At 30.6% G+C, this 27,748-nt stretch overlaps 3 protein-coding genes across 5 annotated transcripts; 2 read left to right on the forward strand and 1 right to left on the reverse strand.

The window, feature by feature from the left end:
- Positions 1-462: 462 nt before the first annotated feature.
- THADA (Thyroid adenoma-associated protein homolog) lies at positions 463-17,037 on the forward strand. 2 transcript variants are annotated; one of them, XM_088186909.1, is made up of 24 exons: positions 463-626; positions 720-903; positions 966-1,199; positions 1,261-1,513; positions 3,481-3,692; positions 3,753-3,997; positions 4,070-4,260; positions 4,322-4,527; positions 4,591-4,792; positions 4,911-5,066; positions 5,131-5,393; positions 5,457-5,583; positions 5,940-6,049; positions 6,126-6,296; positions 6,360-6,803; positions 6,872-7,016; positions 9,883-10,116; positions 10,185-10,337; positions 10,865-11,002; positions 11,077-11,180; positions 11,243-11,330; positions 11,393-12,341; positions 16,339-16,607; positions 16,667-17,037. In XM_088186909.1, exons 1-24 carry the CDS (start codon positions 545-547, stop codon positions 16,985-16,987), a joined length of 5,481 nt encoding a protein of 1,826 aa, XP_088043035.1. In that variant the 5' UTR covers positions 463-544; the 3' UTR covers positions 16,988-17,037. The 2 variants fall into 2 exon arrangements, with proteins under 2 accessions (XP_088043035.1, XP_088043036.1); XM_088186910.1 differs by having other exon boundaries at positions 474-626; positions 720-892.
- On the reverse strand, positions 16,271-20,605 carry MTPAP (mitochondrial poly(A) polymerase). 2 transcript variants are annotated; one of them, XM_088186916.1, is made up of 8 exons: positions 20,492-20,605; positions 20,137-20,312; positions 18,509-18,853; positions 18,309-18,437; positions 18,024-18,238; positions 17,731-17,960; positions 17,172-17,665; positions 16,980-17,079 (listed from the first exon to the last, which is right to left on the reverse strand). In XM_088186916.1, the coding sequence occupies exons 1-8, from the start codon at positions 20,550-20,552 to the stop codon at positions 17,053-17,055; spliced, it is 1,677 nt and encodes a 558-aa protein (XP_088043042.1). In that variant the 5' UTR covers positions 20,553-20,605; the 3' UTR covers positions 16,980-17,052. The 2 variants fall into 2 exon arrangements, with proteins under 2 accessions (XP_088043041.1, XP_088043042.1); XM_088186915.1 differs by having other exon boundaries at positions 16,271-17,665.
- A 659-nt stretch (positions 20,606-21,264) lies between these two features.
- On the forward strand, positions 21,265-22,253 carry mRRF1 (mitochondrial ribosome recycling factor 1). Its single transcript, XM_088186917.1, has one exon. The coding sequence runs from the start codon at positions 21,333-21,335 to the stop codon at positions 22,119-22,121; it is 789 nt and encodes a 262-aa protein (XP_088043043.1). The 5' UTR covers positions 21,265-21,332; the 3' UTR covers positions 22,122-22,253.
- The last annotated feature ends 5,495 nt before the right edge of the window (positions 22,254-27,748 follow it).

Raw genomic sequence — 27,748 nt, forward strand, 5'->3', positions numbered from 1 at the left:
GAGGGCCCAAAATTTCTAATTACGCCACCGGTCAATGTATATATTATATATTCTCTTTCTGAACTGAGCCGGCCCGAGAATGTTCAGCGTCTCTGGTTCTTAAAAAAAAAGTAATTCGGTATTTTTTCCTAAGAGCTAAAAAAAAGATCGTCACCGAAACTTTTGCGTAAAAACCATCTCGAGGTTTAAGTTTAGTAATTACACACAGATTGGGCCGCTGCAGTATTATTTTATTGAATGAATGATAATTGATTTACATTTTAAAAATTATATGTATAAATATGACGATGCAAGTCATCGACGGACGAGGCGCCGCCGATCGTCCAACTCCCGTCGAGGTCAACTAATGAATGTTCGTCCTCGCCGCCGTCACGTCAGTGCTACCAGAGTGCCGCCTAGTTTTAGCAATAACTTTACTTTATTAATTTTAATTAATAATTTTGTTTTTATCAATAATTTTTCACTGTGGCAACATTGCGCGTCAACGTGTTGACATCGCGTTTGACAGCTGTTTAAATTTAAAGTTAGGATAAAGGATAATAAAATGAATCCGCTATTCGTGAGTCTTCCTGGCTACTCTGGTAACCCTCCGGTGCAATTGAAAAAAGAAACCATCAGCGTTCTTGGTTAGATATATATTTTAACCCTTAAATAACCTACAATTATTTTGTTTCATGAAAATAAAAGACTAAATAATAATAAATTGAATTAATTTTTAGACATACCAAACATTGATCAATTCATCGATGCGACCACCACCGATTCTCAAATACGCTTTTTATACAAGTTGACTGAAAATTATCAAAGATCCAAGTCGGTTCTTCCAGTTTCAACTATAAAGTTCGTGATATATGCGTTCCTAGAAAGTCCTATGAAGCATCCTCTGAAAAAAGCAAGCTCTAAGTATATTTTAAAAATGCATATTTTATTATAGCGTTTTTACTAATTGAAAATACTGTTTTTAGACTTTTACTTGCATTGAATAAATCACATGAAAATGAAATTGAAGAGTTGACTTACATACAACTTGTGAATTTTTTTAAATCGGTGCAATTCGAAGACGCGAAATCCGTCAACAATGTGTATGATGCGTTCAGAAGTTGCATTGACATTTTTCCACAATATACAAACGAAATATACACAACAAGTATATTAAACTTTTTGAAGTCAGTTTTGGAATTGAACGTCAATACATTAAAGTATGTATGTAATTTATTATTATATAATTTGTAGTAGATTTATATATAAATATTATTTCAGAAAAGAATTGTCGCCAACTAAAAAATCAGATATTCACTCTTACATCCACAACACGTTCAGATTGCAAATGTCGATTTTGAAACAGTATGATTCGAAACTTGACTTTATTAAGTCGGATTATTGGGATAGCTTAAAGTCGCTCTGCCTTTTATTGCTGAGATACGAAGACCTACCAATGGATACAAAGATCAACTGTTGCACAATTTTTGTATATATATTAATAGAAACGCAGGGTCGCAATTCGTGGGTTTTGGTAAGAATTCAAAATTTATATATTTGATAATAAGTCGAATAAAAAGCTTAAAAGCATTTTTGGGCTAAAGATGTAAAAATCACACTCGTTCGTCAGCATATGATTATGTGCAAATTTTGTTTTCCTGACAATAATGCGATTTTTCTTTATACTGGCTTTGATTACCAGAAGAGTGAATTTCTAGTCACCTGCTAGAGTAAAATATAATTAATTGGTGATTAAGTACCGCTAGCATATTTCCCTATGTTTATTAATTAGAAAAAAAAACATTCGAATACTTCGGCAATTACTGTTTCGATGAATATCGATATTTTAATTATATCATTATCCCTTTTAATGCCTAAAATGTTTTGTACATCCAACACGAGAAATTAAAAAATGTTTTGTAGAAATTTGTGATTTTTTTGTTTGATTTTGAATTATTTTTTTATTATATTATAATTAAATTACAACTATACTTTATTGTCGTGTTGAGTATCTTTAAATGTTGCTTAGTACGGTTATTTGATAGATGTCTATTCATTAAACGTCAAACTGCTTTATTGCTAAGATTATGCTGTAATTTATTGTTGAATGTTAATATATGCTTGCGAATTTTTCGAAAAAATCCAAGGATTCAAGAGTTGGAATATTTTCTTTGAAGATGTTGAATGAGGACGTAGTAACTATTGTCGTCTTCATTCTTTTTTTTTAATTTAATAAACAAGCAGCTCAAGTTGCCGACGTTTATGACCAATTATCTGTCTACTATTTATGAATATTTTGTATTTCAAACAATAAGAAGTGTTTAAACAATCTTCCTTACATTCAGGTACTTTTAAAAATACTTTATACGCTGATCCTTTATTGTGTATTCTTTTGGAACAATAAGTTTAAAACAACATTATCTTTGATAAAATATCGTCTTTCATCGACTGTTTCTGGATACATACTAAGTTTTTATACTAGGGGCTAAAATCGATACTACCGGTATATAATTTTGTAATACCTGTGGTATCGATTTTAGCCCCAATACCAGTATTATCCCAATTACCCTAGTTGTAACAAATGATTGGAATCAATATAAAAGTATCGAGTCTCTGATCTCTGCTGGATTGAATCAATCACTTTTTTATACATGTTTTATACATTTCGAGAACGTATAAAATAAACATTTTTTATACATTTAGTAGAACGAATAGTAAAAAAGTCTCAATTAGACCAATGGCCGTACTTTTTAGCCTTGTTTATAAGATAAAAACTATCTAATGAACTCCCGAGTGGCTCATTATAAGCAAAACCACCGTGGTCACTTTCCAATATCGATAAATGATATGGATAACAATTTTAAGTGAGACAGTGCATACTTTTCAATGCACATCTCTAAGATTTAAATAAATTGTTAAGTAGTTACGATTTATTTCGTGTTATTTTTTAGTGATTTTAGTGAATTATAGAATTTTCTCTAATTAAATAAAATGAACTTACAATATTTGTAATAAAGTATTGTTGTTGCACGTAATTATTTTCTTATAAATATATTTTTCACTTAAAATTTCTTTCCAGACAAATCTGCAAAAATCAGGTAGATTTCTGTTTATAAAATTTATTTTTTAGTCAACACTTAACAGACGGATCAGGTAGTACCTACCCGTAATATTAGTCGACGGTAATCCACAGGACAAGTAAAATCTACCTTTTTTTGACTTCTGATGTTTAATGACAGTTTCTGTAGTATCAACCTATAAACTAAAGCTTATTGTGCTGCCATCTATGATGGTGCTATACAAAAAAAAAATCTCCCCTTGAATAGAGATTACACTTAGCTAAGATATCAATTTTTCAGAAAAGCGTTTCAACATATAATATTACTGTTTCATATAAAAATCTCAAAAATTACAATTTGTAAATTATGACAGTTTCCATCCAAATATACGATATTTTTAATTAATCACATTTTTAAAACATTACCAATTTTTCTCTTTCAGCTTCTGAAGAACATATTTTGCGTTGATTCTCATGACGAAGGCTTTCTTATAGAAGGAGACGATCTAATATTGTTCCGAACAGTCTATATTCAATTGGGAATTTGCAATGCCATTATCAACATTATTGAACCATCACTCCAGTACGATTACACGATTGGCAGTATGTGTGCCTTACAATTTATTACAAATAACTTGGTACATATTAGCGAATCGTAAGTTGAACAGATTTTTTTTAATATTAATAAACCATAAATATAATATTATTCTTGTAGATTATCAGTCAATACTGAAATAGTGTTGGGCGTCTCTAGAGCAGTGTTAGTGATCAGCAAATTACCACTACTGCAAATTAATTGGGATGTAGAGAATACAGATGTAAGAGAATCCATAAAAATTGCTGATATAATTTTGACATTTTTATGGTCTTTCTTAAATCATTATAATGACACTGTTAGACATCTATGTATTCAAATATTGAATAACGTTGTGAAACTTGCAAATATTCTAAATAAACGAGGTTTATTTACTTTATTTATTTATGGTCTACGGAAGATTTAAAAATGGTTCTTAACTATTCACTTTATTTCAGGACTGTGCCACTTATTATCGCATAAAATTACAATGACAACTTTCGCTACTGTCAAAAACGATCAGTACAAGTATTACGTTTTGTTGCGAGCTCTCGGTTTAGAATTCAACTATTCGTATTTGCTCAATCAGAATCCGAGACTCATCGAAGATATGCTTTCAGACATTAACACTTCAAGCGATATGTCTATAGTATGTTTTTTTTATTTGAATCTTAATTTTAAGAAACTTATTCATTTTAATTTGTATTAAGGTATCATCTACATATGAAGTGCTAATGACAAAGCATCTAAAGGAAGATTCTTGCGAAGTCGTGTTCGATGCGTGGGTTATACCAATATTGAACAAAATAATATCATATGAATCAATGACAGAAAATGAGCAATCTCCAGTGGTGACGATGATGAGAGAGATACTCCACAACGCCGTCAAAATCGAACCCAGTATCGCAAAGCTAATGTAAATATAGATTAGACTCTGAAAAATTCAATGGTGTAATATATCATTTAATTCATATTTTAGGACGTCTACTTTATTGAAACCTAAGGAAGGAAAGATATTAAGTGACGGTCAGTTTAAATGCATGTTGATATGTTTAAACGTCGCTAAAAAGAGCGGTTACTTTGACAAACACAAAGATTCATTTGACGAACCTCTGGAATTATGGAAAGGCGTTCTATCGTACGATTTGTTGAATGATGGCATAACTCATCAAAATACTGAAGTAATGCTTATGTTTCATTAGATAAATTTATGCATATGTTAAAAAAAATTATGCAATGACACAAATTTATGGATTAGCCCAATATTTTTTTATACGATTAGATTTTTATAATTTTCAGATATGCATGCTGGCTTCAAATTTGATTATCGATTCGCACAAAACAACAGAGCCATTCAACTACAAAGATTTCGATCTCGCTACAAATTTCTTTAAATATAACATCAGTATAAACATCGCTAGCATTAAACAAGAAATTTTGAGAGTCACTAAAAAGGTAAGGTTTAATAATTTGCTGTTAAACACTACGTCAATATAATTGAAATTTGTGTTTAATATAGTTGTTCGATCGATGGGAGATGAGCTATCAAAAACTTAATAAGAATCCCACTGATTTGCAAAATATGTTCAACCGTAAGCTAAATAAGGATGAAATGTGGAGCGTTCACAAAAAGATAATGACATCTTACGAGACATTTATGGATAACGTTTATGTGATATGCTTTGATAACATATTTCCAAATGCGAATTTCTGCCGCAGGAACGTATCGATGCAAGTTTTGCAAAGTTGCCTCGATTTATCTTCTAAATTTTCGATGAACTTGTATGTATAATCATTTTTATATATTAGATAGTTCTATAAATCATAACATATTTATTTATGCAGTGAAATCTTGGAAAAATCCCGACATATAAAGCAACTGTATAATTATTTGGACGACTCATACGAGTGTAACAAACTACTAGCTATGAAGATTTTATCTCATCCTTCAATATATGCAAATTTATACCCTGTGAGTATTAATTAATATGTTTGATATTTTATCTTTATGAAATAAAGTTCAAAAACATTATATGGATGCGTCTAAATCAATACGGTAATATGACTATTTTATACATATAATAAAAAAACATTTTTCCATTGTCCAAAAATCGACGAGCGAATTTCATGCAATATGCAAATCTTCAAAGTTTACTTACAAAACTTTTTACATGCGCAATAAATTATTATGATGGTTAATACAGTCTTTAAAACATCTTAATCGGTTGCTGTATATGATATTTTTTTTATTTGAACTATTGTTCATATCGGAACATATTTTATACTGCATCTAGTTTATTTAATAATGTTTTAATAATATTTGTTTAGGATGACATAAAATGGACTTCTGATTATGAAGAAGCAATACTAAAAGCATCTAGTATTAAACCCACTGATTGTATATCGTCAGCGTATAAATTAGAATTACTTACAATCAAGTAAGATTCTGTTCATATGTAAATAATACAATATATCAAATATTGCTATTTAATTAATTTAAAATATTTTTATTAGACCTAGTGAAATTCCATATCAATCCCATTATAACATGATGTCCAAATTATTGGAAAAACTCCGTGTAGAATTATGCATTGCTTCAAATAACATATTAGAAGCGTCAGCAAATGGTCCGATGTACGGATTGATATTTTGCATCACCCATATTTACAATCTAATCAATTTGAGGTAACATTAAAAATATATTTCCACTCTAAAAACATCTAAATATAAAAAGTAAATATTTTTCAGTCAAATACCAGAAGATCAAAATCTAAAATGGATAAATCTAATACAGGACGTTATTAAGATATGCTTCAGCATCAATACGGTCGTATTACCCATAGTCAACAATTCGTCCCCGGAAGGTCACTTGCCTATGGATTTCAGTTCCGATACGATACAAGTACACGGAAACAATCTAGAGCTAGAGAACGGAATGATAGTGAGCGCTCAAATGGTACTTTTGTGTGGCTGGCGGTCTGTTAAAGAAGTATCGTTATTGCTCGGCGATATTGTATCAAAATCTAAAATAATCGATGATGTGAAGATCGCCGATGACACTTCTAAACTCGGAATGATCACTAAACAACAAATGTTGGATATAGGAGATCATTTTATGACACTCTTATCGGAGACGAAGCATCGGGGTGCATTTGAGAAGGCATACGTCGGCTTCACTAAATTATGTTCAAGGTTGTATAAAACATTTTCAGTATTTTAGTTGAGTAAAATAAATTAATTTTAATTTTGACATAATTAAGGTTGTGGAAATGTCAGTCGAATGAACTGCACAGTTTACCAAAAATCTGGCTGAAAGATTTGATGACTGTGATCTCTTCAAACAGCACTGCTACTTCAAAACTATGCTCGACTAGGAGGAGTGCCGGTGTTCCTTACATTGTTCAGGTATAAATCACTATAATAGTATCAATAAACATATGTGTTTTCGTCGCTCGGATTTTACTTAATTGTGAAAAAAACGCTTTATGATAGTAAGATATCAATATTTATAGCTAAATTATTATAAAAGTAAAAAAACATGTTTTCCAAGAACTATGAACCTTCTAGAGAAACTAGAAAAGTAAATTATTTTTTTTATAATATTATTTGTCAATATTTTTTACTTAAATGTGCATTTGAGATTATTATTATATTTAATCCTACATTTTTAAGATTTAATACCCGTAGAATCGATTTTTGCCCCAATACCAGTATTACCGGTATTACAAACCCTAGTTGTATCAAACGGTTGGAATCAATATAAAAGTAGTGAGTCTCTGGTCTCTCGAATCTCTGCTGATTTGAATCAATCGCTTTTTTATACATGTTTTATACATTTCTTCTTAGAATGAATAAGAGAAAAGTCTTAATTAGATCAATAGGCGTACTCTTTAGCCCTGATTATAAGATAAAACCTATCTGATGAACTCTCGGGTGACTCATTATAAGCAAAACCATTGTGGTCACTTCCCGATATTGATAACATATGCATACTTTTCAACGCACTTTGTGTTTTTTTTTTAGTTATCGCAGGGAATTGTAGAATTTTTCTCTAATTGAATATTATGAATTTACAATATTTGCAATAAAGTATTGCTATTGCTCGCAATTATTTTCTTATAAAAATATTCTTCACTTAAAATTTCTTTCCAGAAAAATCTGCAAAAATCAGGTAGATTTCTGTCTATAAAATTTATTTTTTAGTCAACACTTAACAGACGGGTCAGGTAGTACCTATCCGTAATATTAATCGATGGTAATCCACAGGACAGGTAAAATCTACCTTTTTTTGACTTCTGATGTTTAACGACAGTTTCTGTAGTATAAACCTGTAAACTAAAGCTTATTGTGCTGTCATCTATGATGGTGCTATATAAAAATAATATAGTGCTATATTGATATATATTGATTTTAGTCCTAATACCAGTATTACCGGTATTGCAAACCCTAGTTGTAACAAATGATTGGAATCAATGTAAAAGTATCGAGTCTCTGGTTTCTGATCTCTGCTGGTTTGAATCAATCACTTTTTATACATTTCTTCTTAGTAGAACGAATAGGAGAACAATCTCAATCAGACCAATGGCTGTACTTTTTAGCCCCGTTTATAAGATAAAAACTAGCTTATGAACTCCCGGGTGACTCATTATAAGCAAAACCACTGTGGTCACTTTCCGATATCGGTAAATGATATGGATAACAATTTTAAGTGAGACAGTGCATACTTTTCAATGCACATCTCTAAGGTATAAATAAATTGTTAAGTAGTTACGATTTATTTCGAGTTCTTTTTTAGTAATTTTAGTGAATTATAGAATTTTCTCTAATTGAATAAAATTAATTGACAATATTTGTAATCAAGTATTGTTGTTGCACGTAATTATTTTCTTAAAAATATGTTTTTCACTTAAAATTTCTTTCCAAAAAAATCTGCAAAAATCAGGTAGATTTCTGTCTATAAAATTTATTTTTTAGTCAACACTTAACAGACGGGTCAGATAGTACTCATCCTTCATATTAGTCGATGGTAATCCACAGGATGGGTAGAATCTACCTTTTTTTGACTTCTGATGTTTAACGACAGTTTCTGAATTAATTTAATCCTACATTTTTAAGATTTGGGAAGATATTCAATATTAATAATTAAATTTTTATTATTGTAAATGTTTTTCAAGTTACCATGAACTTTCTAAAGATACTAGAAGAGTAACATTATTTTTTTATAATCTTTACAATTTTAATCTTAATAGCTAATAATAATATTCTTTGTCAATACTTTTTACTTGAATTCGCATTCGATATTATATTTTACTATTTAAAAATATCTATAAATACAAGTTTGAAATGTACTATCATAATCCTTATAATAAATGGATAATTTACATAAAATATATTTTAGTCATAAATATTTAATGAAGAAATTACCCTCATTGAACTATAAGATGCTAGGAGAGAAGTGCTCAGAATTATGGATTAAAAAACGATCATAAAATGGCAGTACAATTTGGATTTGTGTTTAAAAATTGGAACTCCCCAAAACTTTTTAGTAAAATAATCGATTTAAACTAGCAGTAATTTTATATGATCTGCTTTAATTTATATGTTTTCGCTTATTATATAGTTTTTTGAATACCAATTATACACATGTGTTACTTTGAAAAAGCTTGTTCACATAAATATGTTGTGCAGAACGGTACCAAATGTTGAAGTGCAGAATAATCAGATCTGAGAAGTAACCAATGAGTTCAGTTTTGTTAAAATGTAGTTTCAAAGATGTATCGCATGACAATTCAACGAGAATATCTTGTTTGAATACAAAAAACTGTTAGCATTAATAACCATGTTAAATGAATCTTTAATCCAGTTGTTGCCAGAATTAGGACTGGGAAAACAATTCCTAAAGCTGCTTTTTAGAACTATTAGATGTTCAACAAAAATCTGCCGTGTTTCATTATTGGAAGTGTTGGAAAAGATACAGTTGTTAATGAGTTTCGACCACAAGTCAATTTTTTTATAATCGCTTTTATTTTATCTTCAACTTTAAATATATTTGTAGCTGCACCTTGGAGTTATCTTAATCTTAGCTAACCAGGAAAAATCATTAAAATTCCTTCAGTTCAAATTGCGTATTCATTAAAAATATATTTTTGCGCTTTATATTTTATCACAAAACTCAAAAAGACAATTAACACTAAGAACTGCCGAATCTTAGTGGAATAGCGTACAAGCAAATCTGATCAATATTTATTATAAATTAAATTTTAACATTCAGGCTCTGGTCATCACTGAACTACAAGTCAACAACAACATACAAAACTTTGAAGATTGCATGCTTTCGCTATTAGACATGGCTAGAAACCAAGATTATACAGTCGTAACCAGAACGCATTCGTTGAATATTTTGAGAGCGCTCTACAGACACACCGCTTTGGGAGAGCATGTCAATCCATATGTTTCCGAGGGTCTCGTCATATCCATCAAGGGTTTTGAAGGAACGACTTGGGCGGTATTAAATGTTTAATATATTATATTTTTTATTTTGTTACTGATACTAATTATTTATTTTTTTTACAGGAGAGAAATTCGTCTACTTTGCTATTCAGCAGTCTCATGACACGCATCTTTGGTGTAACAAGAACCAAAGATACCGAGCAATTGTCCATGAAGAACAAAATGACCGGAAAAAATTTCTTCTTGCAGTATCCGAAACTATACGACTTTTTATTGGTTTGTATTTAATTTTAATAGTAGCAACCAGGGCTGTGGAGTCGGAGTTGGAGTCGCGGAGTCGTGGTGTTTTGGCCGGAGTTGGAGTCGGAGTCGGAGTCGTGAAAAATGAGCGACCCCGAACATTTTTTATATAAAATGCATTTTTTTAAATGATGAAATTTTAATTGCGTAATGATGAATGTGTATAGCGTATAAATATAAAACGCGTAGAAAAACATCAAAAATACCTGATAAAATTAAACTTTTCTGAGTCGGAGTCGGAGTTGGAGTCGGAGTCGGAGTGGAGTCGTGTTATTGGTAAATATCGGAATCGGAGTCGGAGTCGGAGTCGTGTTTTTTTTAAACGACTCCACAGCCCTGGTAGCAACGTATGTAAAATTCAATCCAGGAATGATATAGTTGTTACTGATAATTTTTCTGCGTCTTAAAAAATAACTATGCAAAATCAAAGGGCGTAAGATTGTGTAGAGAGTAAAGATATATACCCAATATCTTCAATATTATATAAATAATATTTTTTTCAGACATACTTGGATGAAGTGGTTGGCCAATCGGAAGTGAAAAGGAATAAAAACTACTTGTGTCCTTCTTTATATCCAATACTACTTTTGCTCTCGAGATTATATCCATCTCCTCTTGATGGCACTGATTCAAATCTTCAAGTATTATTTTATTTATTATTATATTATTATGCTGAAGTGTTTTATAAATGATAATAATCTTAAAAAAATTATAGCTTGAAGCTTTCGTACCGTATTTAATTATGTGTTCCGGAAACTCAGTATTGAAAATAAGACAACTCGCAGCCAAAGCAGTTTTACAAATAGTCAACTCCGAGAGGTATTACTTTATTATTAAGATATTGTATTGATTATGTAATAATTAAAATATATTTGTTATAGTTATGGAGTTTATTTATTGAACAATATTCAACTTCTCTGCTATGGAAACAATAAAAATACAAATTTTATGCATGGAATATTTTTACAGGTATGTTATCAATATATTGATCTATTTAATTTATATAGTACAAGTCATTTATTTATTTGTAGATAATAAAATTATTGCCAAACCTCTCCAAAAGAACGATGGAAGATACACACTTTATAGCTAACATTTCGCCTTTCCTCAAGCATTGTGTTCATTTCTTAAACAGAATATTCGTTGACTCCGCGCCGTGTTTTATCAATGCCGAAGCCTACTTACACACTCTTTTGCTATTCGCCATCAAGTTTCCAGAATCGCTACATATCGATAAAGAATTCTATTTGTGCATAAGAAATAAATTGCACGATTCTATTCCAATCCATAACAATTCAATATTGTACGGCCTCAATCAATATTACGCCACATCGCTACACTTGAACTTTCAATTGACTTCTATCCTGTCCAAGAATTCGCTTATATCATTGATTCAATTTTATTTGGAACACCCGTCACATGAAGTAATCTCATTGATGCTGAACTATCTCATCTGTTTCTACAATCAAACGAATTCGGAAGATGTTAGTAAGAGTTTCGATATCGGTCAATTCGAAATGACCTTTGTTGAGCGATTGGAAATCAAAGATGTTATAGAGCTACTGGATCGGCTGAACGAAACTGAATGGTACATAGAGAGAATCTTAACCCTCAGCAAACAGTGTAATGATTACGAATACAAGGATAAAGCTCAACGTTTGTTGTTTTTTATCAATCCAAATGCCGCGTATGATTATGTGGGCGTATCAAAGTCGATGAACGGAGACGAGTTCTTCGATGCTTTAGAAAAATACGACTATAATGGTCAATATGAGTGTTATTTACTTCTGAGGTGTATTGATGGATATCTTGAAGAAAAGCACGACTTATCGATCACGAGTGATAGAAAGTTGAGTGAAATCCTAATGCAAAATTGTATGATTGACACTGATGAGAGTAATCGATTGGTTGTGGCGCAAATATTCACTAAACACTGGAAATCGCTCGGATGGAGAAGTGAATGCATAAATGATGAAAAATGTATGTATATCAATAATTTTTTATTATATATTAACTTTCGTATTCGACTTAGTATGTATGATATTTTGTTCCCATTTCTAATGTATCCTTCAGCACTCAAACTTATGAAATTACATAGTAAGTCTTTCAAGTAATATTAAACAGTCTCTTGTGATTAATATTAAACACATTTCACATTGAGTTAATTAAAGTCAGAATTTTTAAGATTGTTTTGGTAGATCTAAATTCTCCAGCAGCATAGTAGAACTACCAATCCACTCACATAGATTCATGATATTTAAGTATCCATATAAATATAATAATTGGTAGCTTTTTAATTGAAGTAAAATTAATGTGCTACAGACATCTCTTGAATGGATTATGAATCAAGTATCTTAGCTGTTTCCAAAAAAATTTCCATGAAAAGTAGTTTCATCCGTACCTCGAAAATCTTGGCCAAATTTTACCGGACAAAATCTTTTTTTTATTGAATTCACTGCAGTCTAATTTATTAAATCACAAAAATTAAGCTTCTTACCTATTTTATTCATATATGATTTATTTAGGGTATACTCTGTACCAGTTACAGATGTTGGGACCACTACCTGAAAAAAAACACCCAAGAATGCTTCGCTATATCCTTGTAAATAGTGTTTAATTAACTGTTCACAATTGTAATTCACACAACAGCAATGGCTCTCAACATATTTATTGTTTTTTTTATTACTTTGATGTATGAAACACTAAATATATTTATATATGTACATTACAATTACTTACATATTTATACGCTTGACGTTTGGTTACGTTTGTCCATCGTATAATATTTTATGAAGCAATCTTCCATAGAAGATATGATTTTGAATTACGTTTTTAAACATCTCCTTTGTTTTTCTTTCACCATATTTTTTTTACATTATTTACCATATGGGAATAGTACCTATTTGATAAGCTACGCCTAATCCACATAGTAATAATTTTTTTGTCATATACAAATACTATAATATTATTATTCATTCCTTTATGTTACAATTTCTCACTTGTGCATTTTTTTTGCTTGTGTTGTGCTTTTTTTTGCTTGTGTTATGTTAAGTTTTCTATGTTGGCAGCACTGTAAATCAGACAGCTGTCAATAATCACGCATGCTCAGTGTCAAATTCAGGGATGTCATTTCAACTTTTTCTAGGGGGAAGGGGGGGTCAAAAAGTAAAAAATTCACATCAAAAGCAATAAAATCGTTCCGTCGCAGTGAAAACGCTCAATTATCTGATGTTCATATTAGTACTTTTGATAATAATATTACGACTTATAATAAGTGAGAATCGAATGAAGCGCATCTAAACCAAATTTTGACCAATAGGAGAGCGCAAAAAACAATTATCACTTCTCAGAAGTCAAAAATTCACGTCAAAAACAATAAAATCGTATCGTCGCCGTCGCAGTGGGAACACTCGTTACCGAGCGTTCCCACTGCGACGGCGCCGACACGATTTTATTGCTTTTGACGTGAATATTTGACTTCTGAGAAGTGATAATTGTTTTTGCGCCCTCCTATTGACCAAAATTCGGTTTGAATATACTTTGACCAGCACTCTTACATCAGAAGTACGTAGTAAAATTGGTAAGAATAGCTATCACATTTTTAAAGCAGTGTTATATCGAAGTGCAGACAAACCATGGAGCAATATGCGAGATGCGACGTCGGTCTTTACTTCTTCTACCGCTTATTTTCCCGTAAGAGAAATATTTTGGACTTGACCTAATGAAAGTTCTAAGACTGTAATTAGTTTTAAAACTTTCATTAGGTTAGGTTTGGGTTAGAACAGCAAATGGACGTTTCGCAGCTGTCAAATTGAGTTGCATATAATTTCACTAGCGCCTATTAGTTAAATTATATTTTCGCTAATAAAGATATATATCTATTAGTGAAAATGTATTTGAACTTCACTGAAAAATACACAATCACTGTAACATTTGCATTGCATGTGAATAAATAATGATAAGTACGTAAATGTATAGATGTACTAGCACCTACCAGACCAATTATATTTTCACTGGTAAAGATATATATCTACCAGTGTAAATGTATTCCGATATAATTTAACTGAAATGACATATTTTAAAAAATATTTTCAGGAGATTTTTTTTGAAGGATAATCTGAATATTTTTGGTTTAGAATCAGGGAAGTCATTTCATTCAGCTTTTTCAATGAGGGAGGGGGACAAAAGTTGGCTAGTCAGTGGTCGTTTTTTTTTAATACTTTTATTTCATTGAGATTCATAGTATTTCATTAAACTGCATGCATTTTTCTGGCCATAATATCATGCGATTTAACGCCGTTGAAGCACCTAAAACCCAACATCTTCTTAAGATATACCCAAAATGTACGAAAAAGTCATTGAAAGAATCGACTGTTGCAAAATTATTATAAAATTATAGAAATTATTTTTCATATTAATGAAATACATCAAATGTTTAAATAATAAAAAAAGTTCCGAAAATTTCTTTAAAGGTATTATAAAAAGTTCACAAACTTAGTTGGATCATCTCTATATGATATCAGTATGAACAATGTATCGCAAAAATCTATCGTACAACCGAAGGATTACTCTTGTTAAAATAAAATATTCAGCATATTTAATCCTCGTGATGTTATAGACCTATAATAGGGCACAAAATAATAAATATATGACAATTGATTCAACATCAACTTCACGATTCAGAATTTAATGCTCTCAAAATATATTGTCTAAATATTGTGTTGAATTTAAACAGTAATTAAATTTATTTAAAGAAAATATGTACGTATATATTACAACAATTTTTTTTAGATTGAGAACCATGAATAACAATTTACATGGGTTTGAGCGGCTGATACAGACTGGTCAAAATATTGTTTCCAAAATCCATCCAATGGATTAACAGATTTTATGACGAATTTTAGTAATTTAATAATTCAAGATAAAATGGTTAGAAATTACTAAATCTTTTTACGGTAATATATTGATAGAAATATCTGAGTAGAGTACCCTCGGGATAAGGATGCCGGTTTGTTATTGTGTGCGTGTACATGTATATGAGAGGGAGAAGCGATGTAGCGTGTACTTCGTTGTCTCGCTTTCTATTTAAGGACAGTCGCTGATTCGTCAGCGCTGGTATTCGTCATTAAAGTGCAGTGTGGCACAGAAGTTCGATCTTCTCTAGTGATTTGTTTTAAATAATTTTGTGTTGATATTGGTTTAACCCAGATATGTCCACTGTCCCATGGGTAGTCACTAAACTCGTGCCACTGTTTTTTATTTATAAATGAAATTTTAAGAGAACAAAATTTCTTGGGCACATCTGGGTTAATTGATATCAAAGCTTCAAATATACACTGTAAGTTATTCGTTCTCTTATCCGTGGATTAAAATATTTTAATTATTTTTCCATTATTACGTACGTTGTTGGTTTTTTTACACTATTCTCTGTAAGGCTTAAAAAAGTTATTATTCTTATCGTTGCGCCAATGATAATTTTTTAATTTATTCAATGGATTCTAATGATTTAATAGAGTCGTCGAGCCATTAAACAATCTGCGAATAATTTCTTTCCCCATTTTGCTTTTAAAGAATAGCTAAAGACTTCATTATTTTTTTGACTAGTAAAAGATTTTTAATTGTCCGTTGAAATTTCCAACTTAGCTCAGATGCATGTATGTTAAATAAACATATATTTTCTTTTAAAATAAAAAAATTAAATATTCTGAGCCAAATTGTTTTGAGCCACACAGTTCACGCACATAATAACAAACCGGAATCCTTATCCCGAGCGTACTCTAACTAATGAATCAAGTCATTTAAATGGCTTCAAAAAATAGAAAATATATTAGGCATGACATACGTGCCTTTGGACTTCTAAAGGTTAAGGGGATATTTGGCTTTTAAACTAGCTGTAAAAATAACATTCATAGGGTTTTATAGATATACTTTATTCTTTCTTGACACACGTTTATATGTTACTAATATTTCTTAACAGTTTCAGTAAATGTAATGCAATGGTCAATCGTATTCAAGCTTTTAATAGATGAAAGCAAAGCTGTTTCATATGAAATGTCCAAACTATCATATTTGATAATGCACGATTATCAAAGCTCTATGAGCAAGTTCCAACAGAACGAAAATAAATCCAAAGCAATAATTTTAAAGACATTGACGGATTGGTTAAGTGAAAAAAGCTTTAAACACGCCCTAGTGATGCTGATGATGTTGGCCATGGGAGATAATTCCAACAACACGAAAGAAGAGGTATTTTGTTTTTAAATAAACCATTTATGTCATTTATGTATATTTTTTTATTTCTATAGATTCAAGTGTTTGAAAAGGAAGATATGTTTGACATTGAAGAAGAATGTGCTTTGACTAACTTATGCGTAAAACAATTAGAAACGATTTTAACCAAAGATAACGTATCAAATTTGATGGGTGATGGATCTACTATCAAATCTAAAATTGGTGCTACAATTGTATCGATCTGTAAATTCAAAGATAATTGGAACGTAGATCATTTGTTAAAATCGTTGCTTAAAACAAACAATCTCGAGCAGTTTGACCAAATAACTCAATACAAAATGGAATTGATTATAGAGCTTCTTGATAAGCTCAATAAAAATACTTATATGATTTAAAAACATGTTTTTGTACTCTATATATACAAGTATACAAATAATAATAAAAATGTCTGTTTCATTATTTACGTCACCTTTTCCACACCCTCCGTCTGGAAGAATATTCATAATTTGAATTAATATCATTAAAAACTTTATCGGTCTGTTTGATTATGATTTCATTTTCTGTTCTAAACTTCTCGACCTTTTTTGACGTATCCAACTTGTCTCCGTCGCTCTCTAGATCTTCGTACGCATCCGTCTCTTCATTGAACAAATCCTTCACGCTTAATAATCGTTTCGATAGATTATATTTTAATTTTTGTCTCTTAAAAAGCGTCACGATTCCCCACTCCTTGTCATTTGACTCGTCTTTCTTATTCTCCAAACTCCACGCTGCATTTTGGCACTCTATGATCAACCGTTCGCATTCTTCCAAAGAAACGTTCTTACTAACATTGAGATTGATCTCTAATGGATTTATAATATGCAGCGACGAATAGTCTCGCTTATTTACTATCTGTCCTTCGTTTATCGATATGGCGTTTGAAGAAAAATCAAACGAACCGTAGAACTCATAAAATTGACGCAATAACAACTCCAACGAAGACTCGTTCTTGGTTTTGAACGACAATTTTTTAATGTCTCTCATAAACGTGCAGTTGATTAAATCTTCCGTTATCCTCTCGTCTTCTTTACCTTTAAAAATAAAATTATTATAAACATCCGATTATAAATATAAAATAAATATAATCAATACTCACTAGCACAGTTCTTTAAATAATTCAAACTCGGTAATATTGGACCATCGGGAGCATTTTGCATGAAAAATATTACCATCAAAGTGAGCGGGAAGTTGGTGATCCACTTTCCTGGATTATTATTGGTCAAACCGATTTCTTTAGCCCAACGTCGAATGGTAAATACTAACGGTTTTACTCTACTGTCTAAACTTCCGAATAAATAGAGCATTTCGGACATGTACAGACCGGATCTAAAAAGTACATTGTGATTTTAAACATAATCAACGACTGGTGTCTAAAAAACATAAACTTACAAACTAGACATTGATAAATCGCACTCGACGCCAGTGTGATCCTGGTTATATTTTATAATCGGAATCCTCGCTTGAGAGATTCGTCTCACATGAGCACAACCAGGCAAGAAAAGTTGTATCATATCACCGATGATTTCTACGTATCTCTGCTGCTGCAATCTTCCGGTAGCGATAGATTTCTTAGTATGAAAAACAAGCCGGCTTTCTTTATTTGCCTGTAAATAATATTATAACATTAAACTTATTATTAATTAATTATAATATCAATTAAGTATATGTATATACCTGAGGATTTTGAGGAGTGAATTTCATAACTAAATCTAAATCGCATCCCATTTTTCCGAAACCGTTTACGCTCGAACCGAACGGATAAACAGCTATGTTAGGATACAAATCAGCGAAAGCTGATTCAACCTGTAACATTAAAAATATATATATATATATTACATTTTTTAAGCTTTTTTATATTGTGTTGTAATACTAACCTGTTTAGCGGCTAAAAATCGCAATCTCACACCTAAATCGTTCAAATGAGTCAAATACCATAATCGCTCCATTTGCATGGAAACGCTGTCAGCTATAATCAATTCGTCCAATAATATATTGTCATTGATTATTTGGCAGCCGTTCACGGCGTCCAATTTGACATTTTCACTGTTCGGTCTAATTATTTTATCGATTATCTGGTTTTTGTAGTTTTTACTGAGCGGTGGTCTAAACCAGAGACAAGATGATTGGACGGGTATGACTTCAGGTTCTTCGGAGAAGCACGCCGATGAAAGCAATTGTGAAATTTCATGTTCAGTCTTATACTCCAACAGCATGAAATGCTAAAACGTAAATCAGAATTACTATTCTAAGTTAATGTATTCCTCATAAAAGTAAAAATAAGACAAATTTTAGAATACTATGAAAATACATATTTAGTAAGTCATTGAAAATATACTTTTAAAATAAGTGATTTTAATCCTCATCATTCAGAACTATTTTTTATATAAATATTAAAAAAAGCGTAGAGGAAGTGCTTAATTCTTAACTGGAAATTCTCGGGTTATCTCTCAAAGAAAATCTAAAAAAATCGAAAATATTTTTTAAAATAAATCATTTCAGTGAAATCATATTGGAATACGTTTTCACTGGTAGATATATACAGAAAATCCAACTATAGCGTATGCGGCAATCCCTCCAATAGCGTTTGTCTTTACCTTGACTTCGCTAGACGTATTCTGTGGCAGGCGAAACGCCACCGCGCTATAACATTCCAGGGATATTTATCACAATACAGTAAGAAAATTTATTTTTGTATAGCTATGGAAAAAATTATGATCAAGCAAATCAATGTACACATTTTTTAATACATTATGTATACACTTTTCAGGGGGTTTCAACCATTCAATTTTTTTATAATAAAATTAAATTATGTAAACATTAAAATTTTAGTGCATTTAAAATAATACGTAATGTTTCTAAACTTGGCAAATTTTTAATTTCAAAATTTAAATGTAAAACCCATGTAAATATAATATAATTTATTCAATACAATTGTTCTACAGAGCAATCTGCTGAATTAAAAAAACAATTAGAAAAATGTCAAGCACCATATTATAAAATTCGAGAAGAAATGCGGACAGAAAGAAAATTATCCTGTTATTAATGAAAGTGGTAATAAATTTAAGGGTATTCAAAATGTCTCGATAGAATGTGATATACTAGATGACACTGAAGTGTAATTAAATGCATAATTACAAGATTTAAATCTCAAAATATTTTCGGAGATGGTCATTGAATAATTTTTTTTAATTGCGATTCTACGACGAAAAAAACTATGTTTTAAATTTTTAAATGTATTTATGTAGCAAAACGTTGGATACTTTCTCAGACGTTAGAGCCAAAGCCAAAGATGGAACAATCCAGTTTCTGAGCGTGGCGCCGATATAATTAACAAGTATTTTTTAGCTCTCAGCAGTAATTTGTCCTCAAACAAAAATTTTCAACGTGACCTTTTTATTTTTAGTCCCCTACTTTGATATTTTCAAAATCTGGTCCTCTTAATAAAATGTCCTATATATTTAATTTACAATTAATTTAAACATATTATAATCGAGCTATTTACCTGTTGATTTTGTAGGGAATAATGATGAGCGCCAACGATGTCTCCAAATTTCGAGCAATACGAGTGCAATTCAGGAAACGATAATTCCGAATTGACCTGAATTAGGACGCTTTTCTTGGCTTGATAACGTCTATAGCTCACGAAATCTTCGAATGGAACGAACGCCGATCTTATGTCTGAAATGTCAGTTATGTCATACTTGAAATACATAAATAAATGAATAAGTGTATAATCAATAATACACTGTTAATAAAATACATACGATTAATTAGATTATGAAAATTGTACATTTTTAACATAACCTATAAATTTTTAACAAGTATGCAGTGAAATTACGTAAATTAGGTCAACTCACCAGTCAAGGATCTGACGCCGAGACGACGCGGGAACCTCAAAATGGGACCCCATGGCAACATACCGGCGCTCGTATGAATACACACGATCTTAAACTGACATATGTTAAAGCAATAAAAAAGATGACCATTAACTTTTTAAAATATCTTTTTGACTAAAATTTATATTTTTATTATTAATAAATTTAATATACGCAGCATGGCTCAAGATCAAGGTTCTCTAACATACGGTTTTCGCACAAGTAGCGCCAAATGCAGAAATGGGCAAAATATGCAATTTTTGAAATTCGAACTGTGGAAACTTTGTAAAAAAATTCAACGGTGACAATTTATAAAGTTATCTATTAAAATGTCATGACACTGTAAATGAAATATTTACATCTAATGTTTTGCCGCTAAAAGGATTTAAAAAAAATGTAATATCAAGATCAGAAAATTTAGATTCAAAATTGTTTTTAAGTTCATCCAACACTTTAAATGCAAAATTAATTGGAAATGAAGACTGCTTATGCTGATTAACTGTACATGCGTTAAACTTAACGAAACAATTATTTGCTAATTGAGACTGGAATAAAATTATTTTTTTATACAATATGTAAAAATTAATAACGCTATCCATGAAATTTATGCTTACATACCCCAGCACCAGACATACATTTTTGGAATTCATATTAACAAATCGAATAACTAATCATTTTTTTATAAATAAAAAGCAGACATAGGTACCTAGGTATATAATTTAAAAAACTACCATATATAAAATATTGAGCAATGTGATTGTGCAATATTTCATATCTGTCATTCGACGTTTAAGGTTATGTAAATTTTGGCTCTCGATCCACGATGAGTGCTCGGCTTTTCTGCAACTTATTTACGAAAAGCTTAACTGGCGTTCGTTTCTATTCGAGAAGCGCGAACGCCTCCAATTTCAATCTGACGAGATGGAGCTTGAATTCACCCAGAATCTTTCTAGTATCCAGCGTCGAACAGTTCCAAGTAAGAAATTACGCAAAGAGCAAAGATAAAGGCAAGAACAACAAGAAAGGTGGCAAAGTGGAGATAAACAGTACCCAATTGAACGAGGTGATCGACTATGACAGCTTGAAAGTGAATCTAGAAGGCATCCTTCAGACGTTACACGAAGATAACGCCAAGCATCTGAGCCTCAGAACTTCCATCGGCTCCATAGAGTCTCTCAAAGTGAAATTCGGAGGCAAAGAGCACGAACTGCAGGAACTGGCCCAAGTTATGCGTAAAAATGCAAAAACTGTACAGTTGCAAATGGGCGCGTTCCCGGCGGCCATACCCAGCGTCGTGAAAACCTTGCAAGAATCAGGACTAAACTTGAACCCTCAACAAGAAGGCAACAACGTCTACGTACCCATACCGAAAGTAACCAAGGAGCACAGGGAGCATTTAACGAAGAACGCCAAAGTGCTGTTCTACAAATGTCGCAACAATATGAAAGCGCTAGAGTTAAATTTAATGAAAGAAATCAAAAAAATAGAAAAGCTGCCAGAAGATGTGGCGTTTAGCGTTAGAAAACAAATAAACGCCTTGGTGGACGATTATTTGCTGAAAGCTAGAAACATAACTGATACTAAATGTAAAGAACTGAATCAAGTCGAATAATGATTACTAGAACGCTCTCGCTCTATTCTGCTGTCAATATTGAATAAATTTTATAATAGAATGTAAATATAATTGTTTCTTATCGTTTCCTTTATATTAATTATTAGTACTTGAATAAAAATTGAGATGAAATGGGATTTTATTATTTTCAAAAAGTAATATAAATGATATTTTATTTATGATGTTTCATGAACTTTTTTAGTGATATTTAATATTTTTGTTATGCTCTTTCCCATTTTAAATATAATTAAATTTGAGGACAATTTAAATGAGCAATATAAAATTAATTGTTCCATAAAACGAGATTTGCCTTACATAAATGCACAAACAATTTATTTATTTTAATGCACATATCTCAAAATAATTCCCTACTAAATAGCACCCCACTTTTTTTTAAATATATATCCATTATGTGACATTAGAATCAGTAAAATATTAGTTTTTGGAATATCAAAATGTATTTTATTACATTTATTTTTAATTAAACTTTTAATGGGAAAATGAACAAATTTAGATGTGAATATTCGGACAAGTAATATTATACTCACATTATATACTCTGAAAAAATGTTATTCTCCTTTCACTTGACGTTCGTATTAGCATGAATATAGAATGATTGTCGTCGGTTATAACCTTTCCACCATGTCAATGCATTTACTTTTTAGACTGACTTAATTACATATGCCTTGCTTTAAGCCATACTCTACTAGCTTTCTAACAATTTCAGCTGAATGTTTCGTCACCAAACGTGGCTTGTTATCAATCTATAAATCATGCCCGATATTGTAGCACACAGATCAGTTATTTCTTACACATTTGTTGAGAACAATGAAAGCTTATCTTTTTTGTACGATTTTGCTACTAACAGATTCAAGTATAAATATCCATTTAACAACGGGATTGATTAATTTTGAATAAACAATCAGAGGAACACGATTTCAGCTCAAATTAGGTAACAATATTTTCTTCGAGACCCTTTTTAGCTCCGAATTCAGGTCAACCGGACTGTTATTGATCTAATATACCTAATTCAATTTACTGTTTTGTAGCAATAATAGTATATTAATGCATTATATACTATAAAATAGTTCCTGAAAAAATTAATAAGCTGATAATTTTATTTGTTGTCTTGATAATTTAACTACTTTCAATAGATGAAAAAATTCAGCTCTGATCATATCAAATAATTTTCAGTATTAAAATAACATTTAGGTTGCTTTGCAAATAATTTCACAATTAGTAAAATGAGTCATTTAAACACTTCAATTGTGTTCCAGCATGTGGAAAAATTAACTACAATTTTGCTATTAGTGTTTTATATAGAAATCGATACAAGGCAAAACTATTTTTTAAGAATTATTATTAATTTTAAGTACTACAGAAATGATTTTTGTTGTTTTTAACTCTATTATTACTCCAATATTAAGATTTTTTTGCATTTAGCTGCAAATTAAAACGTTTTTCAAAGTAACAAATTCTATTCAGACTATATAGGACCGAAAGGATAGGACTAGAAATGACAAAGGGTCATTGAAAAAACCATGCAGGTTATATTATTTTTTATTGTTTTTTTTTATTACATTTATGTGATGCATATTATATATCAAACCATCCAGATTCCAATTAATCCCATATATTATGTAAAGTTAAGTATCTTACAAATGTAGATACACATTAAACTCACCTAAATCAATTACAATCTACACATATTCTAGTTATACACATGTATTGGGTGGCGCGCAAATGTTACATGCGCACATTAACATATATAATATATACATATATACATAATAATTTGTATATACATATATAAATATATATATTTAAAAAATCGTTTTTATTCTCCATCCACATCGTCCTTAAATACACTAAAAGTAAAAAGATGCCCAAATACAACTGACATACTAAATAAGATTTTCACAAAATTATTTTTGGCAATAGATGAGTATCTTTTCTGTGCATAGCGTTTTCATTTTTATTTTATTATTTTTTTCAATATTTAAAAAATTTAGAACACAAATTTGTTAGACGTCACGGAAACCGGCGCTGCGTGACGGGAGATGCGCACAATCGTTAAGCTCATAGTCTAACGTCAGTCGCGGACTGCCGCCTACAAGGCCTCGGTTTGACTGATAACTAATTATTCGATTCAACGTTGAATTCACAGTCCTGGTCGTAAATTAAGCTACAAAAATATCTCGGAAACGTCCTTTTTATTATTTTTTTAATTATATCTTTCAAATTTTGACTAACTACGTTTTTGTTCGTAAAAATCAATAGGCTTCGTTCTTTCGCTTATGAAAAATTAATTCAAGACAAAACTTAATCTTAAAAATATCTTTAAAAATGAAAAAATTGCCATTATTTATTTTTTTAGGTAACCGTACCACAGTTTATGAGAGGCACAATCATTGGTTTTTTTATTTATTTAATTATTGATTTTCGTAGATTAAACATTATGACAAGATTTCACAGTAATCAAATTTAATCAAAAAAGCGTAAAGCGTAAACGTTTGTAAGTATATCGTAAAAATACAAGGTACAGCACACAACGTTCAAATGTGAAACGAGTAGCTCGGAGGTAACGCAGCGTGAGTTTGTAAACGTTCACCCGGACCGACTTATCTTAGCGTCAGCTTATTACTAAACACAAAACGTGAATTAGTGTATAACAAACGTACCTAAGTGTATCTACTGTACAGTACAGAACCTTAAGTTTTTTTTTTGATTTTTATATTTTTTTGTTGGAAAATACCATTTAATACACATACAGGTTATCATAATATAAATTCAGGGAGCTACAAACATTTTTTTTAAATCACATATACCGAAACCCCACCTTATTGGAAAACGCTCCGATCGTCGACCGTCGCATAACACATGCAAATAAATACACTTATCTCGTAATCGGAAGGCATAACATTATTATCTAAACACTCAATTATCTAAAATATCTGTTTCGATTATACACTACGTTTATATAATTGGGGAAACGATCTTAAAAACACTGGTTTTTTGACTAAAATTCAATATATGTATAGGTACACAATTTATTTTTATATTTATTTTAAATATAATTTATATCAATATATTTATTATAATATATATCATATATCAATGTAAAATGCTAGCTGTCGGATAAACCCGTTATACTCAAAAAGTACAGATAAAATATCTGATACATATAAGTCGAACATTCTGTAAGATCACCGGAAAATAATTTCAGTTCCTTTTTTTTATAACTTTTGACAAGGCTACTTTACTAAATGATTTCAAAATAAATTATATAGGCGATTAATACATACATTTATTTCACTTTTGGTATCCAAATTAAGCGTCCCCGATTATCTTACACCTATTTGTCGAAGATCGGACAAACTGTGCACCGCCGCCTCGGAACCTTATAGGTCGACACGAGTGGTGCTCTAATTTTTGTTTATTTTGTTTTAAATAACACATATATTTAATATATATATATATTGTTAAACGTGGTCATTAAAGATTTATTTATTTAATAGCTAAATGGACCAAACGATGACTTATCATTGTATTATTTATGCCTATTACATTTATTCATAGAGATTCCTATAGAGAGTCTTTTGTGTGTGATGTTGACGATTGCTGCTTAAAACTGATATCGATAATAAAAAAATGTGGGAATACAACGAAAATAAATCACAGATGATTTGTGTGCTAAGCGAAAATGTGACTTCGTTCTCCGTAACGTTCCAAAGACCGGCCTAATCTAATTTAAAGAGTAAAAAATAAATATTGAGTCAAAAAACACGTATTAGAATATTGGTAATGAAATTTGGCAGAATTGTGGCACACTAATTTACTTAAAAAATCAATAAAATTACACAATACCGTTACATAATATTTATATTATACAATAAAAATAAACATAAAACTTTAACTATTGAATTTGGTTGAATTTTGAAAGGACATTTATATTAAATTTATCATTATTTAATAGCAAAAAACAATAACATTATTTACGTCGTGTACTTTGTTTTTGAACACATCTCGCATTCAGTTCATTAATCAGAATTTATTCAGGTAAAAAACTCAACATACAAAATAACACTTAAAATTAATAATAAATCACTTAAAAGTCACAGATGTTTTTAAAACGAAGTCATCGGTTAAATGACCAAAAATGTATATGATATCATTTAATTAAACACATATGTATACATATAAATATATGTTTAAAATTAAAAGTTGTACAATGTTTATTTGACTGGATTATCGTCACCGTTAAGTAATCGCCGCCGATCACGGGCGGCCGAGTTTAAGCCAATCGCTAAAAATTTTATCTTTTAGATACACGTTATTTCATAAATATATATATATATATATATACATACAGTAAAACCCCCGGACACTGATAACTCTCGACGATCTATCAACTAATACGCAGTAACAAAATATTGTCATTTTAAAAAATGCGATAATATAGCAATTCGCCGAGTTTACAAACTTATATAATAATACTTGTGTCATTCGCGAGTTTCGATAGAGGGTCATACTGTACATTAGATCGATATATTTATATATATACACTATGTACGCATGTATATCCACACAATATACACATATATATTAAAACGAGTGATATGGCTAAAATTAAGTATTACTTTTTTTAACACTCAATATTTAAATAAGGTATATTCATAATAAATTTATATTAATACAATCTTTGTGAATTATGTCTTAAAATGATAAAACATTATTTTCATCTAAATACCCTTACATTATTAATTATTACTAGATAATTGTTTCTCTTTTATATTTAAATATTGTTAACATAAAGTGGCACTTGAATCACAAATACTGGAAAAACTTAAGGAAATACTATTGGTAGATTTTGCTCAGCGAAGCTTCTCGTATTTTTTTACATTTTTTTTTTTTTAATAATTATTTTTCGACATTTTTGGCAGTCGAGCACGCCGCCGAATCTAACCGATGGAAATATTAAAATACAAATCACAATTTATTTGTGCTCGCCTCGCGCGGCCCTGTCACCCAGGACCGACGACGGCGTTTGTAAAGAGTTTTGACTTAAAAATGCACGATACCGAGGGGTGTACGTAATCAGGTAAACCGTAGGGGATTTAGTTTATTCACTTAGTTAAATTTAGCGAGAAAAAATAATCACAAGACCACTGGGTCACAGAGGTATATGTTGAATCGGGCTTCACACCTTCATCGTTATAGCACAAGCGCAGTGGACATATTTAAATTATTGCAGACCCGACGGATCGACTATTGTAAAGTCTGGACGACTCGCGTGAAAACCGTGTGTATTGTGTCTTTCGTATATAGTACAAATGCTAAAGTTACTCTTTTGCACTCAGAGGTTAGATAATTTTTTTCCCTTAAACGAGTAATTACATAAACAATTCTAATATAAACAAATTAATAAAAAAGTCAATAAATATATATATATATATATTTATAAGTTTTTTTTTCTCAGACTGTTAATAAATTACAGGAATTTACGCCTACAAGAATGCACTTGAAATCTCATACTTTCATTCGTTTTCCTATCGACTAATCATAAACGCTATTGACTAAATACAATATTTGTCTGTTGGCAAAATGGACTTATAAATGTTATTGCT

Source organism: Plectrocnemia conspersa, unplaced genomic scaffold, assembly GCF_051122295.1.
Source record: "Plectrocnemia conspersa isolate PC_06_02 unplaced genomic scaffold, ASM5112229v1 ptg000005l, whole genome shotgun sequence".
Classification (NCBI taxonomy): Eukaryota; Metazoa; Arthropoda; class Insecta; order Trichoptera; family Polycentropodidae; genus Plectrocnemia; species Plectrocnemia conspersa.